We start from the raw sequence: 16,483 nt of genomic DNA, 5'->3' as shown, positions 1-16,483 counted from the left end.
TCACTAAAAGGACAGTTTGATAGAAATGATTATTTCATCATATTCAAGCACAGTTTAACTACGATCTTAACATGAAACTCTGGACATAAAAGAAGCCTCTGTTAATTCAGAGAATAAAGAGATTTATCACTAAAATAGGTTATCTAACATAATGAGTTAATTCCTTCAGAAAACATGTACACATATATCAGAGGAAAGCTTAATACTGTATAATCTATATCAACGAAGAGGTGTCCATCTGCTTGTCACTCACCCCTATGAAGAACAAAGAATACAATCCTAAAGTCATTACTGAGACAAAACTCTTAGTGACATCAACTTTCCCAAGCAGGGTTTGTGGACTTTGACCCAAGCTAACTGAATATATTGAGAGCTTCATGGCTGTAACTAACAGTGTGATTGAAGTAGTAAAAACTACTGGGCCTCATTTTTCTCAAAATGTCCATCCCCACCAGATTAAATTGCTAGAGCGCCCCTCCCACCACGTATCATGAAAAATACACCCTCTTTTTATATTCAAGATTTTAAAAACTTCCATGAAAATATCTTAAAAATAGAAAAGACTCATACATATGCCAAACTACCCTTACTTCTTTTGCAAACAACTGAACTAGTAAACTCGTCAGTTAAAGATTACTCAAAAATCAACTTCTCTTTCAGCATATAAATTTAACAAAGAGAATCAAGTTAGATTTACATGAACACACTGACTTTTTAGTACCATCTGTATCTACTTGCTATCAAAAAGATATATTTAGCTTACTTGCTCTCTTAAAAAAATACTGTAGAGTGGTCCAGTTTTCAAAGGTAGAAAAATTGATTACATTTCAGGGAAATGAGTTACCTATACAAATGATACTTACCAAGTAATGTATTTCACAGTGCATCTTTTTTTAAAACCACAATCTATTTTTCTGTTTGCTTTCTACAGCAGTTGGTAGCAACGAGTATGCTCAAGTATTTCCTATGGGAAATGATAATACATCATATATTTGATTGCAAGGAGTACTCCAAGTCCTCAAGAACTCACATCTCTTTCTCAGAGGCTAGTATCAATATTCATCCAGTTTGGGCTTTCTCCCATCACCCAACTACCAGTGGTAGTTAGTCTTCCATTTTAGCTTACAATCCAATTTCTATATTTGTAATACTACCAGCAAGAGTGATGTCATCCATAGGAAGAAACTAATTGAGAGAATAAAAGTCAAGACCACTTTTTGACTTTGATTTCTGGACCACAGAGAAACATACACAAACGTTTTACATGAAGCAACACATCTTCAAAAATTATTATAAGGAAGCAATTACATTGGAAAAGCATAAAGAACGAAAGTGTAACACTAGATAATTATTTTATATGAACTCTTTATGATAGTTGCTACAGTCATGAACTTTACATCAGCAAGAACAATCTGAATAACTAGATATAACATAATATGCTTATCAATAACTTCTTAAGTAACAAATCATGAAGTTTTATCACTTAGGAATAACAGTCCTCTCGATTTCATTGTATTGGTATGCTTATACCTGTATTTAAACACCATTTAAAGCAGTATGTAGTAATATCATGCACTCATATGTGCAACAATATTTTTATTACTCTTTCTGAAACTGAAAAGTAGCCCATAATATATTTTGGTTGGGTTTAATTAGAATGGTTTAGTCTATACATAATCCCAGTATTAAGACACTAAAGAAAATTATGTCAAGTCACTAAGAAAAGTCCACCAGATTCAAATTAAACTGGCACCTATTGTGATCAGCCATGTTTGAGCTGTTTTTTAAGCTCCATGGTTCACAGTTTCTTAAAGTCTCCTGGATGAGATCAATTAAATCTGCATTAACTACAATATCTTCCAGTGAACAAAATCAGCTTTGACAATATCTATACTTGGCTTTCAGACAAAGTGGCTAAATTCTAAGGGCTTTTTCATTCATTTTGTTTAAAATACTTTTTGGAGGAAATGGACAATAGTATCTGATAATATTCAGTAAGTAATGTATATGAAACCCTTTGTAGTATGCCATTTGACTAAACACACAAGAATAACTGCAAGCTGTAGAGGTTAATTTTTTCAATTTTAGATATTGAGTATGAAAATGCAAATCCATACTTACAAGTGATGAATAGTGTAATCGCTAGAGATGAAGCAATTTTACTAAATGTACAATTAATATCACTTTAGGAATTTTTATTTATATTACGAGTTTCAAAAAATAATAAAAATTTACCAAGTCTAACATATATTTTATTACTAAATATACAGTTTTGAAGATTATTATTAAACTGCCAGAACTCCTTTACTTTTGGGATAGAATTTTTTTTCTTTTTTTAAATGGTCCTTTTCAAAAGGTCTGTCTTAGTAGTCTGGAATAGTTTTCTATATTATACAGAATTCAACGACTGCAACATCCTCCCTAACAGATCAGAAAAGCCTCATTTTTAAAGAAATTGGTAACAGCCATGATGAATACATATACCACAGTAAGCACTGGCTTATTAAAAGTAGTCTAGTAAAATCTCATTAATTTGTATATAGGAATTGGTCTTTGCACTTCTCAAAGGCTTAACAGCATGATGTTGTAGTGATGTCTCATTAATTCAGACTTGAATGCTTTCTCAAAATATGTTACAGAACATTTACTACTAAATTAGATACACCACAGTATACACTTGTCAAATCAACAAACAAGATGAGCTTTGTGATGCATTATCCTTGCTTTTTATTTGCTTACTTTATGATTTGCACAATTCAGTAATTGGGAATGGGATCCCTAATCAATGTGAATAAGCAAGATTCTACTACGCAAATTGTATTAATGAAAAATCTAGAGTTTTTGACAGTCTAAAAATATTAAATTTGACCCCACATCAAAATATGTACGACTCTGTACGCACTATATGCAGAGTAGAACTTTACAGTAAATTGTTTGATTGTAGTATATGTGATAGTAAAGATTTGAAAAGACATTTACTGAAAATTCTAGGTCACTATCAGCATGCAAACTACACAACTAGATGACCTATCTTTTACAGAAACACCAAATTATTTTTAGTTACCCTAACGTTACTCAAAACAAGTATGACAAAATTCCCATTAAACACTTTCTAATCTGATTTCTAGGGATATTCTCCTCAGAGAGGCATTTGGCATGTCAAGTGCAAAAGAAGATTATAACAATTCAATTTACTGGAATAGACACTTTTTGTATTTTCCAAGTTCCTTTACATATGTATTTCTTCATTTCTTTCTATGGTCATATTAAACTTTGCTCTTCTGGTTCCCACTTAACTTCTTATAATTCAATAAAGTTATTTTACTTCATAGTTTTAAATTACTGTTCTATGCATTATTGCCTACCTTGGGTACATTCACTTGTTTTACCTATTTTAGTCTTTGTTTTTATGCTTTATTATTTTGACCAAAAAAAAATCATGAACATTGGACCATACTCTACCCTCATTTATACCTATGCAACTCCACTGAAATCAGCAGGGTTTGATGGTGCATCTGAGAACAGAATTTTATCCATTTACTTTTTATTAAAATATACTGGACAAAATGTATTCAAATTCTAAACAAATAAGTGTATTTTAAAGGTAATAAGAGATATTAGGAAAGCTTACAAAACAAGCTAATTTATCCTATTAACAGGAGTATAATTGCATAAGCTCTCTCACTTCTCAATGTTCAAGTATGCACACACACACTTCATATGTAGTCATCTCAGATTCCCCTCAGTCACTGTGTGCAGTTTTAATACCACGATCCTGCAGTAACTCTGTTTACAAGTTATCCATGGACCATTTAAATATTAACAATTTTAATAGATTCTGTGAGAATGACCCATCTTTGTAAGTAGTATCACATCACAATTTTGGGGTTTTTACAGTATTACAGAATGTCTTGTCAACTTTTTTTTAAAATATGAAATTGTACTTGGAGTTTCTGCTCATATGCCCTAAAAAGATGAGAATGGCAGGTGTGCACTTTGAGAGTAGAGGGAAGAAAAGAATCCAAGTAGCAGATTAATATACTTGAAAGCAGAACTTAACATGGCATTATTATGATCAAAGCTATTCATTATTAGGTTCTCATAGCAGAAGATTTCTAATTATTGTAATACAAAACAATTAGAACTCTTTTCATATTTGGTGTAGTTATGTTTGATGTTCTGTGGACAAGTGGTCATTTAAAATCCATTACTAATTGCAATCTATTCAACTGTAGATAATAGATAATTATGTTCCCCATTACATTAAAATAATTTAAAGTATAGGAACCTGCTTGAGCAAGTCTAATGAGTTATAAGTAATATGTTTTAAGTTCAAACCCCAAGTCTGCATAATTTATAAAATCAATAAACATTTGACTAAGTCCTAGATGTGATTTTTGATTAACAGGAAAAAACACACATTTTATTAGCAAGATATTTTACTAGCTAAATGCAGCAATCTTCTGCCATACATTAGAACTCCAAAACACTTATTTCACAACTGATCAATATAAAATGTTACTTTGTTCTCATATTTGAATTATTTTGAAATAGTTCCCTAAAGCTACCTAAACATTTGGTAATTGGTTAAAGATGGTTAGCAGTTCACTGGGCAGATAGAAATATGCAATATCAAAAGTAAAGAAAGTTAAAAGCTCACTATTCTATTTCAAGAGGATATTCTCACAAAGTATACTGTCACCTCAGTAGAGATGGTTGCTAGTTCCTTTTAACACTACAATGCATCTGAGGATGGTTTAAGCACTGTTACATGTTTTACATTTTCCAAAATATTATCCTTTGGTAAACAAATTAACTTGTTTAGGACACCTTCCTAACAAAATTTTTCTAATCATGAAAGCTAGTTTTTAAGATCTGCCATGTTATAGATAACAGATAAAAAATCTTAAGTTTTAGTTTCTGAAATAAAACAAGTCTTTCAGTAAAATCATTTAAAACCATTACAATACTTGCTAATTCAGAACATAAGTAGTCACCCACTTTATCCCATTCATTTTATAAAACATCTGCACTGCACTGAAAGGAGGAGACTTAAGGGCACCATTTTGACTCAATAGCTCTGCAGATGGATGACCATTAAAAATAGTTCCATTTTGGATGCAGTGAATTTTTGCATTAAATAAAGTGAAAAACTTGAAAAAATTGTAATTTAAATTTCAAAAATCTGTGCTTGGGGAAACTCATTTTTCAGGCTAATTTACTAAATAAAGTGTGCATGCCAAGAACCATACTTAGATTAAGTGTGCAAGAAAAGTTTAATGTATGAGAATTTATATTCTTGCATTTGTTGAACAATTTTAGAATCACTGTAGCTAATAAAACCTACGCAAACATTATCTGATAGGACAGATAAATGCCTACAAAAGTTTTTAATGCATTTAGAACATTCTAGTTTACCTACAGAAACTAGGACAACTTTACCAACAACAGCCCATGAACATTTATTTCCTTAGATACTTAAAGGGCAAATTTTCAAATGATTTATCATGTATCAAGTCAGAGCTATAGATATTAGAAAAAGGAAATCTAAATTCTAAAACCTTCAGTTCCCTGAAATGTTAATTTTATTTCTACCAAACATCACCTCATCGCTCTAAGAATAACTCCGTATTCTACAAAATGAGAGCAACTAGGGGTATAAAGAATACTATCAAGTAACATTTAACATATACTCAAGTAGAAAAATAGAATATAGATCAAACCCAAATTAGAGCGTCTGAATTTTGTTCTACACTTGGGTGTACTGGATTCACTTCACAATAAGCAGTTGTGAGTCAAGAAAGATACTCAGCAACTGTTACACCACACTTGATGTTATGAACAATGCCTATATCTATATTCAGGATTACAAAAAGTAAATGATAATTTAAGTTTCCAAATAAATGAGATGTCTTACATTAAATACTTCCGATAATCATCAATGTAGCATTAGTTTAAATTTAAAAAAAAAAAAACTTATTTTCGGTATCATTAACTAGTGTAATAAAGTTACTTCTGTATAACTAAAGAACTAAAAAATTGCACTACACTAAATAAACATATGACACTTCAAGAATTTTGTCAAATTTCTGGGTTTTTTTAGGTAAGTATAACTTTAATCAACAAAAAAAGAAAAGGTTTATGGAAAAATAATTGGAGAGGCCCTTCTAAATTTGAATTCTTTTGTAAATATATGAAAGATCTCTAAAACATGGAAAGACAGTTCTGTAAAAATGTACAATTTCATTCCTTCATACTAACAGATTAATCCTTCCCCCTTAATGAGCTTTTTTTTTTCCCTAAGAATAGTTGATGTGATTTAATTTTCAAAGCTTGAGTCACTGGAAAACTGTGTGATTTCTTCCAAATCTGTAACCACAAGCCTATCCCAGTCAACAAGTCACATTTACAATAAAGGTACGGATTGCTTGTAAGCACAGCCTGTTGAACACAGTGGCCTATAACAACTCATATTTAATGTCTATAGGGCAAAAGAAGCCATTTGCTGAAAAGGCTTCCCTACAAGTTCAGCCCTCCTTCTATCTACGGAAGTGGATTCCTTGTATTTAAGTTTTAATTTAGAATTAAATATAAAGGCTACACAAACAAATCAACTGTAATGAAAAAATGTAATAATTTCTGATAAAGATATCTAATTAGTATATTAAGAAGTTATGCTAAGAATTTTAAAAGTTAGATGTCTTACTGAGAATTAAAATACATGCAAGATACAGACATATAGACAAGTGGAACAATTCACATCATAGTAGTTAAATATTTACAAATTAAAAATACAGCAGGAATCTGTACCAGTTACCATACTGATGTTAAATGTATATATATGGAGCTTGAGTGTAGTTAAGATTCTTTAAAAAACTGAAGGTAATTTTTTAAGAGATGTTAGAATTACACAGCTAAGGTGTACATGTAAAAAGCCCTTAGTTTGGCCAATTAAAAGCAAACAGTTATTGCACTATTTTCAAAACCTTTTGGAACTGTTCACAGGTTTTAAATACAGAAGAAGCTTTGCACTGCTTTTCAACAGACAGTTACATGTCCCCCATAAAGCTGAAATTACTCAAAGTGAAAATTATGCACTTAATAACTTTTTACAAGATGGCTATGAAATTTTGTTACATAATAGCCTTTAGTCTCCTTTCAAGAAATTGAGAACTAGTAGAAGTATACTATATTTTATATTAATAATGTTACTTTTTAATTTCTGCAACATCCATTCCAAAATCGTTTCCAAAACACAGCATTTTAACTAATGCATTAAGAAAACTCTCCTGAAGGCTTGCTACGCACAAAAGAAATGCTTGGATCCAAATGAATCTGCAAGTTTATCCCTATTATGTGGCATTAATTTATCATACAAAGGTCAATTTAATGTCTTTATCTAAAAAAAAAACAGAACCACCCCTTTGCTTTAGGCAGAGGTTCTGCATAGGTGAGAACTATAAGAAAAGAGAAGCTGTCTCTTTAAAATGCCCTGCTCTGTCCCTGATCCCACGTGGAACCAACATCAGCAGCACTTTCGCATTAACTTCAATGTGATGCAAGATGAGGCATCATTTTATATAAATAAAACGAGAAGGCTGCTGAATACATTCTTTATGGGACACAGACAGGTGAACTAAGCATGCCAGTGAAATCACAAGGCATCCCCAGAAGAGGTGCCCTTACTCTGCGCCCTCTACGCCAGAAGAGGTGCCCTCACTTTCTCTCTATGAGGTAATGTTCCAATCCAGCACTACACTGAAGAATCCAGTTTAAATAGAGGATGGAGTCACAAGTAAAATTTGAATTTCAAATGCAACGAAAATGTACTTTATAAACCGGAAAGGTTTACTCTTTGCTTCACACATCCTAATTAGATCAAGAAAGTGTCACTACAAAGGCATTACATTCCGGCCAAAAACAAGAAAAAGAGAAACCAACTGTACACAAAGAGCATTAAAAAGGAAGTTATAAAGGAGCAACTATAGCATTTATCTTATCTAAAAATCACTCCACATTACCCCCAAATTATGTAGTTTCTGCAGTATCATCTCCCCCCACCACTCTCATCTGAATGGGATTTTCACGTTTTCTTATTGTCGGTGGCGAGTTATAAGAGGCTTTTGCCTTTCCAAAGAATTCATCAACAAAAAAAATAATAAATATTAACTCCTTGCTCCCTGAAACGTTAATAGGGGCATGCAAGGACACGGGGTTTATTCTGCTACCCTTAGGAAGAAAAGGGGGATCGGCCCCGATTTTTAAGTATTTTTGGGAATTTTTTTCTAATTTTTATTTTGTTATATGCCTCAGTTCTCCCTCCATTTTGGTTGTTTATGATACTGACAACAAGCTGTCCCTGCTCTCTCTCTCTCCGGATCTCTCCTGCTTTCAGTTAACAAACCCCTCTCCCCAATGCAACAACACTCAGCACTAACTTGGATTCACACTTTCCTCTAAACATACTCGAATGAGGGAAGCAAAAGGCTCCTGGGCGACTCGAAGGGGGGAGAGCAGATACATTCTTTTCCTTATTATGAAGGGAAAAACTTTAGTCCTCCCCCCCACACACATAAAACGAAGGAAAGGGGGGCTGAGTTCCCCAAAGTGACTCCAGATCCCCCCAAAAGAGTGAGCTGCCTACTTCCTAGGACACACTCTGGAGACTGGGGTCCACCCGGGAAATTTTTGTGCAAAATGCGCCTGGTTTGATACTTCGGGTGAATTTATATTAATTTTTCCCTCATTTTTGGGCAACACGGTCTCTAATGTCTTCCGCTCCCTCTCGCTGCTGTCACTCTATTCACAGCACAGACCCTGGAGAAGGAGGGGGGGTGCTAGAAGATGGGGGGGAAAAAACTTCTGCAAAAAACTTTTCAGAACTCCCCAACGAAGCTAAGGGGTGGGGGGGAGAACCCCTCTCCCTCCTTGAGTTCCCCAGGCAAACTTCTCTCCCTCTTTAACTACTACGGTGCAGGAGGGAAGGGGGGGGGTGGGTGGACTAAACTCCTAGGATATATTTTTATAAAATACATTTTCCGGGCTATGTATTTTTCTCCCCTACTTTCTGCCCTGGGGTCCCCAGAAGGATGGTGGGGGCAGCTCAGAGATGGGAGGGGGCGCGATTAACACAAACTTTTCCTTGCCGCTGCTCCGCTCTCCGCTCCCCCCTCCTCCTTCTCCTCCTCCCCCTTCATAATTTAAATAACCCTGATATTTCCCTGCTAAACCCCGGCGCCTGCCCCCCAAACCCGCAGCAGACTCACCGCGGGAGCCTCAGCATCCCCTCTGCGCCCCGTTTCCACCCTTTACAGTGTTCTCCGATTTTTCTGTAATTTTTTTCCCATATTTCGGGCTGGACGCGGCGGGCCTGGAAATTGTTTGCTTTCCCCTCTTTCCAGCAGCCATTGTAGTGTATGCGCTGCGGTGCAGCCCAGCCTGCCGCACACGCCGCGCCCACACCGCCCGCCGCCCACACGCGCCGCGGGTTGGCCGCCTCCCCCCGTCACTCAGGGCTCCGGCCGCGCCCCGCTGGAGGCGCCTGCGGCCCGCGCCGCCCGTCTGGTTGGTGGAAGGAGGCGCCGCTCAGGCCAGGGGGGGGCGGGGCCGGGCGGGGATTGGCGGCCCGGCCGCGGGCCCGGCGCTGTCACTCAAGCCGGCCGAGGAGCCGGGAGTGGGCGGCGGCGGTGTCAGTCCGGGGGGAGCCGCGGGGCCGGGAGCGGGCTAGGCTGCGCCCCTACATAACTGCTGCCGCCTGAGCCCCCGCTGACGTCTTTCGAATTGGAGACGGGGCTCGCGCGCCTACTGAGCCGCCCGTGAGGTAAGTGCGGGGCTGGGGTGCGGCGGGCTGTTTTCCCCCGCCGCCTTCCCCCTGCGGTCCGGCCCGGGCGGCGGCGGCGGGGGCTGGGGACCCGCCGCTCCAGGAGCGGGGCTTTGCCGTCCCGCCACAGGGTTGGGGGCGGAGGGGAGGGGAGGAGGAAGCTGCAGCGGGGCCCGTTCGCTTCCCTTCCCCGGCTGCCCGGGCGGCAGGGGGCGCCCCGGGCAGTTGAGGGGTCTGGGCGGAGAGGCGGGCGAGCCCGGCCCGGAGTTCCGGCCTCGCTGTCACGGGAGCAAGTGATCCTCGCCGCAGCCCCTCTCCTCTGCGAGCGGCGGGGGCGCCCCGTCCCCCTCCCACCCCTCGGGGCGCGGCGCCGACCCTCTGCCGGCGAAACGGGGGAGCAAGCGTGTGGCAGGCCCCCGGGCGTGTGCTGCGTGTCCCCGGGGGGCAGCTCAAGGACGGAGCCTGGGGGGCCGCCCGAGACCCGCCGGGCTCCCGGAGCGCAGCGCCAGCGAAAGCGACTTGCCCGTAAGCAGGTGTTTGGGGGCACCACCTTGACCCCGCTTTGGGAAGGGAGAGGCCAGGCGAGGGGCCGCCCCTAAACCGCTCTCAGCCACCTATTGTAACCTACTCCTCCGCCCTCACAGATCGAGGTGTTAATTCAGCCCTCCTCGTTAATGACCGTGTTAGGGGCTTGACGGTGCTAGGCTCCGCTGAAAGACTTGGCAGCAGTGGGAGCCCTGGAAAATAGCTTGATGGCTCTTGAACTGCAAGTCTGCCCTAGGGTTAAACTGTACTAGTAATATTTTTCCTGCCTGTGCTGTTTACAACTGTTCACTGATTTAGTAAAACATAATTAAAAACTGTAGTATAAACAAACCCTTGATGTGTTCGGGGTTGGCCCTGTATTCCTAAAGCAGGAAGGTCAGCCTGTAGATGTGTAAAAACCGAGGGGAGGGAGAGGAGCAATTACTTCCTGTTAACTTAAATCAAATAGTAGTAGCATTTGCATGTGACCTACCTGCCTGTCAGGCTTGATAGTAGGTTGTGCTCCTAATGTTGTTGAAGCACTTCATAGAAAAATCAGTTGAGGAGCCATCAGATTATTTTCCCTGTGCCCTTACCTCTGAAGTATTTTTTTGTAGTTGTGCCTAGTATGTTTGCACATAGACTAGCATATTTAAGCTTTTGCACATTCTAAATCAAATCATTAAGCAACTTTATAAGAACAAAACCTACTTTTTAAACGTCAATTTACAATCAGTACACTTGCTACATTTCATTGTCAATTGGACTAGACCGATTGACAAGCACTGGAAATACCTCAGCTTTAAATGAGCTACTAGTCATTTGTGGACTGACTGACAATAGTGTGAACAGTAGACAAAATCTGCTTCCAGTAAGTTACCTTCAGCCTTTTCATTGAATGGTCACTTTCATGAAGATAGTCTTAAAAGCATACCAGCAATGTTCCCTTATTGATCATGCTTTTCTAAAATGAGCACAACACACTAGTTATAAGTAATACTTGGGCAAACTTCTGAAATTTCATGTTAACAGCATTGATATTGATGGGATGTAAGTTCTTTTGGCCTTTTCTGCAATCCTTGGTTGTCTAGTTAGTGTACATCCATTTATTTTTAAACCCTGTGTGATCAAAAACACTCTTGCTCTAGCAAAGAAACGGAATATTTAGCTCCGGATACCAAAGTTAAAATACAACTAAAATATCAAGCTCTCTGTGAAAACAGTTGCTAAAAAAACTTTCAGTAGGTGAGTTAACATTTTTAACTTATATGCAGTCTTCCCTCAGCATTAAAATCTGAGAGTTCAAATACTTCTCAAAAGAAACTGTTCTGAAGTATGGTTCTCCTGTGGAAAAGTGCTTATTTAAAAAGGCAACGGAGTTCCATGTTTGTTTCAGTGACTTCAAACTCTGTTTAAAAAACATGTTCTAACTATATACTCTGGTCTTAGATCTGAAACTGAAGTAGCTGTTTCTCCCTTGTACACAATTACCTGTGGTGTAAATAAAACAACCCCCAAACTAACTAGGAAACCAAATTCTGCCATTAGTAGCTCCTGGGCAACCTGGTTTTCAGAGAGGCTCCCCAAGTGTACCTAAGGGCAGAATATGGCCTACAGCTGAAACTTAACAGTTCAGTTGATTTACAAAAAGGAATAGAATCCCACTACCTCCTGTGTATTGGCTCTGCAGTGGTAAAAAGGACTAAATAGATTTGTTACTGATGTAAGCAGAGTTAGTACAGGATGCTATTTTTACTGTAGATACTCTTAAATTATATTTATATTTCTAAGTTTGTCTTTAACAGCAGCTTTTTGTAGAAAAATAATGAGATCAAGTAGGAAGCTCAGTGTCAAACTGAAACTAGTTTTCTACTTTATTTTACACTGGTTTAGCAATTGGAAACTAGCTACAATATTCGTAGGTAAGCATTGTTTAAAAATCTGATTTTTAAATGTGGGTTAAGTAGAATCTAAGTGGATATTTCCCTAGGGAACCATTTTTTGTGTGTCAAACATGTCACTAATTGGTAATATAGTAGTAGGTCTAGATGTTTCTGTACTCAAAGCTTAGTTTCCACTATGGCCCTGATTCTTGTGGACTGGCCAAGGAGCACTTGGCCCAAGCTAGGAGGGCTTTGCGTGTGCACATTGTTGCTTTTCAATTCTGTGTTGTGCCATCTGGGTACTAGGCTGGTCACCAGTTTAAATTAGAACAATTTGAGTTTTCTCTAAATATGCAGTGGCTGTTAAAAGCCACAGGGCCTTTTGTAGTATCTGGCGAATTTGGAGGTGTAGGAATATGTGAGACATACCCCTTTCCTCAGTCAAATCCCTACACTAATAGTCAGTAGTTGGCGTAGGAGCTACTGCATAGCTAGGACTGGTTAAACTGGTCTGAGTTGCTTCGTACTATCAGAGGAGCATGAACCATCCTCATATAGTAGAAAACTGGGCCTCTTGTATGCAGAAAACCAAACAAGTTTCTATGTTCCTTTTTTCTAAATTATATGTTTAAAAAAAATCTCTCCCAGATCTTGCGTGTATGTACTATGGTAGAGGTTTCTGTGTTAAACCACTTAAAATGGAAATTCAAACTGAGACTGTTAACATTAATGGCACTTGTAGGTCAAATACAAAAGAACTTCTTTTCTTTCCTGCTTCTAGCTGCAGTAAGACATTTTAGGATGTCCAGAAATGTGCAGCGACTTAGAGACCACGATACAAATCCATGTCTAGCGGTAAGATTGGTCGGTTATGGTTTAGTCTGAAGATGCATTATTATAGGGGTATGAAAACTACCCAGATAGTTCCTTCTAAAAGCAAGTCATTTATATTGCTTCATATTGCTTCTGAAGGGGTGTATGTGTTCGTGTAAACATCAGTAATATTTGGACCTTTTAAGTTGAAAATATTAAGTTCAGAAACTAATAGCTCTTGCACGAATGGATGGGGTAAGCTTCTAGTTATCAGGTTTGGAATTCTGATTGTGGTTTCAAGGACAGACTTAAATCCTTGTAGCTTGGATTTGTTCCCCTCTTTTTTTAATTACCCAAAAAAACCCCACCCCCCAAGTATTTTGCTGTTTACTGCATTGGATACCTTTTGAAAGAACCAAACAGAACTTCTGTCTGCATTCTGAGGACAGATGACCTGATTTTTTTATTCCCCCCACAGGTGCTGAGCAGCCACAACTCCTAATTGAAGTCTTTGCTTTCAGATTCCCTGGCCTTTCTTTGGGGGGTGGGATAACCCAGTGGCTTGAGCATTGGCCTGCTAAACCCAGGGTTGTGAGTTCAATCCTTGAGGGGGCCATTTAGGGATCTGGGGCAAAAATTGGAGATTGGCCCTGTTTTGAGCAGGGGGTTGGACTAGATGACCTCCTGAGGTCCCCTCCAACCCAGATATTCTATGATTCTTGTAAGAGCAGGAGTTTGCCCTAGTATCCTTGATGCAAAGTTTCTCCTACTTCCCCAACTATTGTTTGTAGCACTCAGACAAGTTGGCTGCCTCCCTTAATCTTAATTTATAAAATACTCTGGGGATTTTTTAGAATGAAATATTACACTAAAAACGTGTAAATATATTTATCCCCACCAGCTCTTAAGTGTGACCTGTCTTCCATATTAAAGGAAACAGATGCTTCTAGACAATGTATGGATGACAATAACTACAGAAAGGATATGTGTGCCTCTTATTTTTTAAAGTACAAAAACTGCAGAAAATTTTGGGTAAGTAGTCTTGAGCAAAATTCTCAAACAGAATATTTTGGTTTAACAAAACAGTCCTTTGAGTTTATCCTGGTAACTAAGGCCTAACACTAATCAAACCTTTTGCACTAGATAATTCCAGTTTATCCTGTCAATATTCTGACATGAATTGAAGTTCTTTCATTACTGTTTTAGCACTATTAAAATGAAAATACTAGAACAAAAGTAATTTTAGTTTTGCCACAGTGTAATTTTAAGAACAATGATTATACTAACTAATTTTCAGAAGTTAAAGTAATGCATAGGTGCAAGTCTTAAACTGCTATATTTGTCCTTTTTTACAAATCTGAGTGGGTCTACTCAAATGTTTTTTGCAGTGTTAAATACCCCTGTCTCCTTCTGAATCTTATAATTTAGTACTGGTACTATATCCTGACCCAAATCTCATGGATATATTAGAACAAAATTTTTAAACAATATAATCAGGGAGTTTTCTTTCCTATGTTAACTTCCCTCACCATTCTATTCACTTTGTCTTCCCTGACATTGTTCTCCTACACTTTATTTTGCTTCCTCATGGGGTGTTCTGCTGCTGCCACTTAAGTTTCTTTCTAACTCCAGCTTTTTCTTGTTCAGACAAAACATTCTGCAGTGGGAATATCAGCAGAGAAATCACTCCTGTGCTCTACTAGCAACATCCTTTAGCTAATGACTTTAAATAATTCTTGTCTGCAAACAGCTTTTTTGGTGGGTTGCACAATTATGCAGTTAATCTGACATATTGCCAGGAGAATACTGTAGTTCTTTAAAAGTATTTGCTTTCACTGTCTACTGAAACGATAAAGTGGATTATCTGATGTTACTTAACTAATACCAGTGCATTTAACTGAAGTTAAGGACCTAGTTTCTGCTATAAAGTACTTCTAAGAAGTACATTCACTGGGAGCTAAATTAGAGGCAGAGACTTCTGAGAAATCAGTGTGTTCTCATACTCGCTTTCTTCTGTTTACAGCATGCTGTTATGATACAAAGGAGAAGAGATGGTGTGAAACCAAATATGCCTACAGCAGGAGAGAGAGAGAATATATTGAAGTCAATAGGAGGGACACCATACTGATTGCACAATCTGTATTGTTTACTATTATATGTTATGTACATATGAAGATTTCTGTCAGCTAGGCATTAAAAATTTTTAACATTGCCTCTACGTTTATTTTATCATAAGATGTTGCCAACTGAAAAAGAACATTACCTTAGATTGTAAAGCTCTTTGGGGGGCAAGGGGACATAGTGCGGCAGGGACAGCTTTTCTGTTTGTACAGTTCCTAGCACAATGGGATCCTGGTCAGAGTAGGGCTTCTAGGTGCTACCATGATGCAACTAAATAGTAATTACTATGTGCCTAAAAGGTTCACTACAGACATGTACAAAGATTACCTTGAGGCAGTTATGGAAATAATTCTTAATCTTTCACTTAATGCTGAGTACCACATAATTGGCCTTGATATTTGACAACTTCTTCAAAACAGCTTTTGGCATAGAGGCATATCTGGTGGGGGACAGAGCAGCTGCTTAGAGCGAGAATTACAGAGGAAGAGGAACTACTGAGACTGGTTTGGTACAACTTAACCGGTAACTACTACCCTACTGTTTTGTGTAATAGTTAAAGTAGCAGGTCCCTATTCTGCATTTTTCATATTTATGTACAAAAACCAATGTTTACATGAGTCACACTTATCACAGCTCTAATTGGAGGCATCTGACAACAGTGCAATCACTGAAGTTACAACTTAAAAAAAAATACAAGCTACTACTAGAAAGAAAATACATAAATGGATTTCAATGGAAACTAATTTCTAGTTTTTTAAAAAAAAGTTTAATCAGATTTGTAGCCATCTGCTTGTCTAGGGAAAGGCTTGTGAGGGGAAAAAGTTGAACTCCATTGCTCTTAATAACTTGCTTTCTGATTACCTGTTTACCTTCAATGACATACTTTTTTATACCATCGCCAGCAGGTAAATAGTAGTGGATATTAACAAAAACCTGTTAACTGAAAAAGCTTAACCTACAATTAATGTAAGATAAGATCTTAAAATCTTATTTTGGGCATTTAATAGCACTGTGTAGCCAGTTCCTCCTCTCTATGGAACTTTCAAACAGCAACATAAGTACTTTATGGCTTCACACTTTTTTTAAATTTAATTTGAGCATGTATAGTACATAAAGCACCTTTGACATTTTTTTTCTGAAAGTGACACTAGATTACTGGACCTGTCATGCATTAAACAAGGCAGAGAGCTGCAGTTCATGTTGCTGCCTAATCAACCACCTTATCTTACAACATTAAGAAAATCCCCAGTGTTGGCTTTAAAGTGTGAGCCATCGTCCCATGCTGCCAGAGGGAGTAACTTCTACAATGTGGAACTGTTCG

General features: G+C 38.0%; 2 protein-coding genes across 4 annotated transcripts in view; one reads left to right on the top strand and one right to left on the bottom strand.

Moving 5' to 3' along the window:
- PLAG1 (PLAG1 zinc finger) overlaps positions 1 to 9,419 on the bottom strand; it is a 58,070-nt gene extending 48,651 nt beyond the window's left edge. For both annotated transcript variants that reach the window (XM_077810249.1, XM_077810252.1), the window contains exon 1: positions 9,267 to 9,419. The gene's annotated coding sequence lies outside the window, so the exon portion shown is untranslated. The remainder of the gene's footprint in view (positions 1 to 9,266) is intronic.
- Positions 9,420 to 9,666: 247 nt separating this feature from the next.
- CHCHD7 (coiled-coil-helix-coiled-coil-helix domain containing 7) lies at positions 9,667 to 15,253 on the top strand. 2 transcript variants are annotated; one of them, XR_013345150.1, is made up of 4 exons: positions 9,667 to 9,820; positions 13,010 to 13,083; positions 13,943 to 14,073; positions 15,065 to 15,114. XR_013345150.1 is itself a non-coding variant. In XM_077810248.1 (4 exons), exons 2-4 carry the CDS (start codon positions 13,030 to 13,032, stop codon positions 15,167 to 15,169), a joined length of 258 nt encoding a protein of 85 aa, XP_077666374.1. In that variant the 5' UTR covers positions 9,667 to 9,820; positions 13,010 to 13,029; the 3' UTR covers positions 15,170 to 15,253. The 2 variants fall into 2 exon arrangements, 1 of the variants encoding a protein (XP_077666374.1); XM_077810248.1 differs by having other exon boundaries at positions 13,975 to 14,073; positions 15,065 to 15,253.
- The last annotated feature ends 1,230 nt before the right edge of the window (positions 15,254 to 16,483 follow it).

The sequence above is a fragment of the Eretmochelys imbricata genome, chromosome 2, assembly GCF_965152235.1.
Source record: "Eretmochelys imbricata isolate rEreImb1 chromosome 2, rEreImb1.hap1, whole genome shotgun sequence".
In the NCBI taxonomy this organism is placed as follows: domain Eukaryota; kingdom Metazoa; phylum Chordata; order Testudines; family Cheloniidae; genus Eretmochelys; species Eretmochelys imbricata.
This window is presented reverse-complemented; position numbering and strand designations above follow the sequence as displayed.

What these genes read in the sequence shown, in the direction of transcription:
- CHCHD7 (XM_077810248.1), top strand. Translation starts at nt 13,030, where the DNA reads ATGTCCAGAAATGTGCAGCGACTTAGAGACCACGATACAAATCCATGT. An exon ending in ATACAAATCCATGTCTAGCG is followed by an intron (nt 13,084 to 13,974) that starts GTAAGATTGGTC and finishes TCCATATTAAAG; the next exon opens with GAAACAGATGCTTCTAGACA. An exon ending in AAAACTGCAGAAAATTTTGG is followed by an intron (nt 14,074 to 15,064) that starts GTAAGTAGTCTT and finishes TTCTGTTTACAG; the next exon opens with CATGCTGTTATGATACAAAG.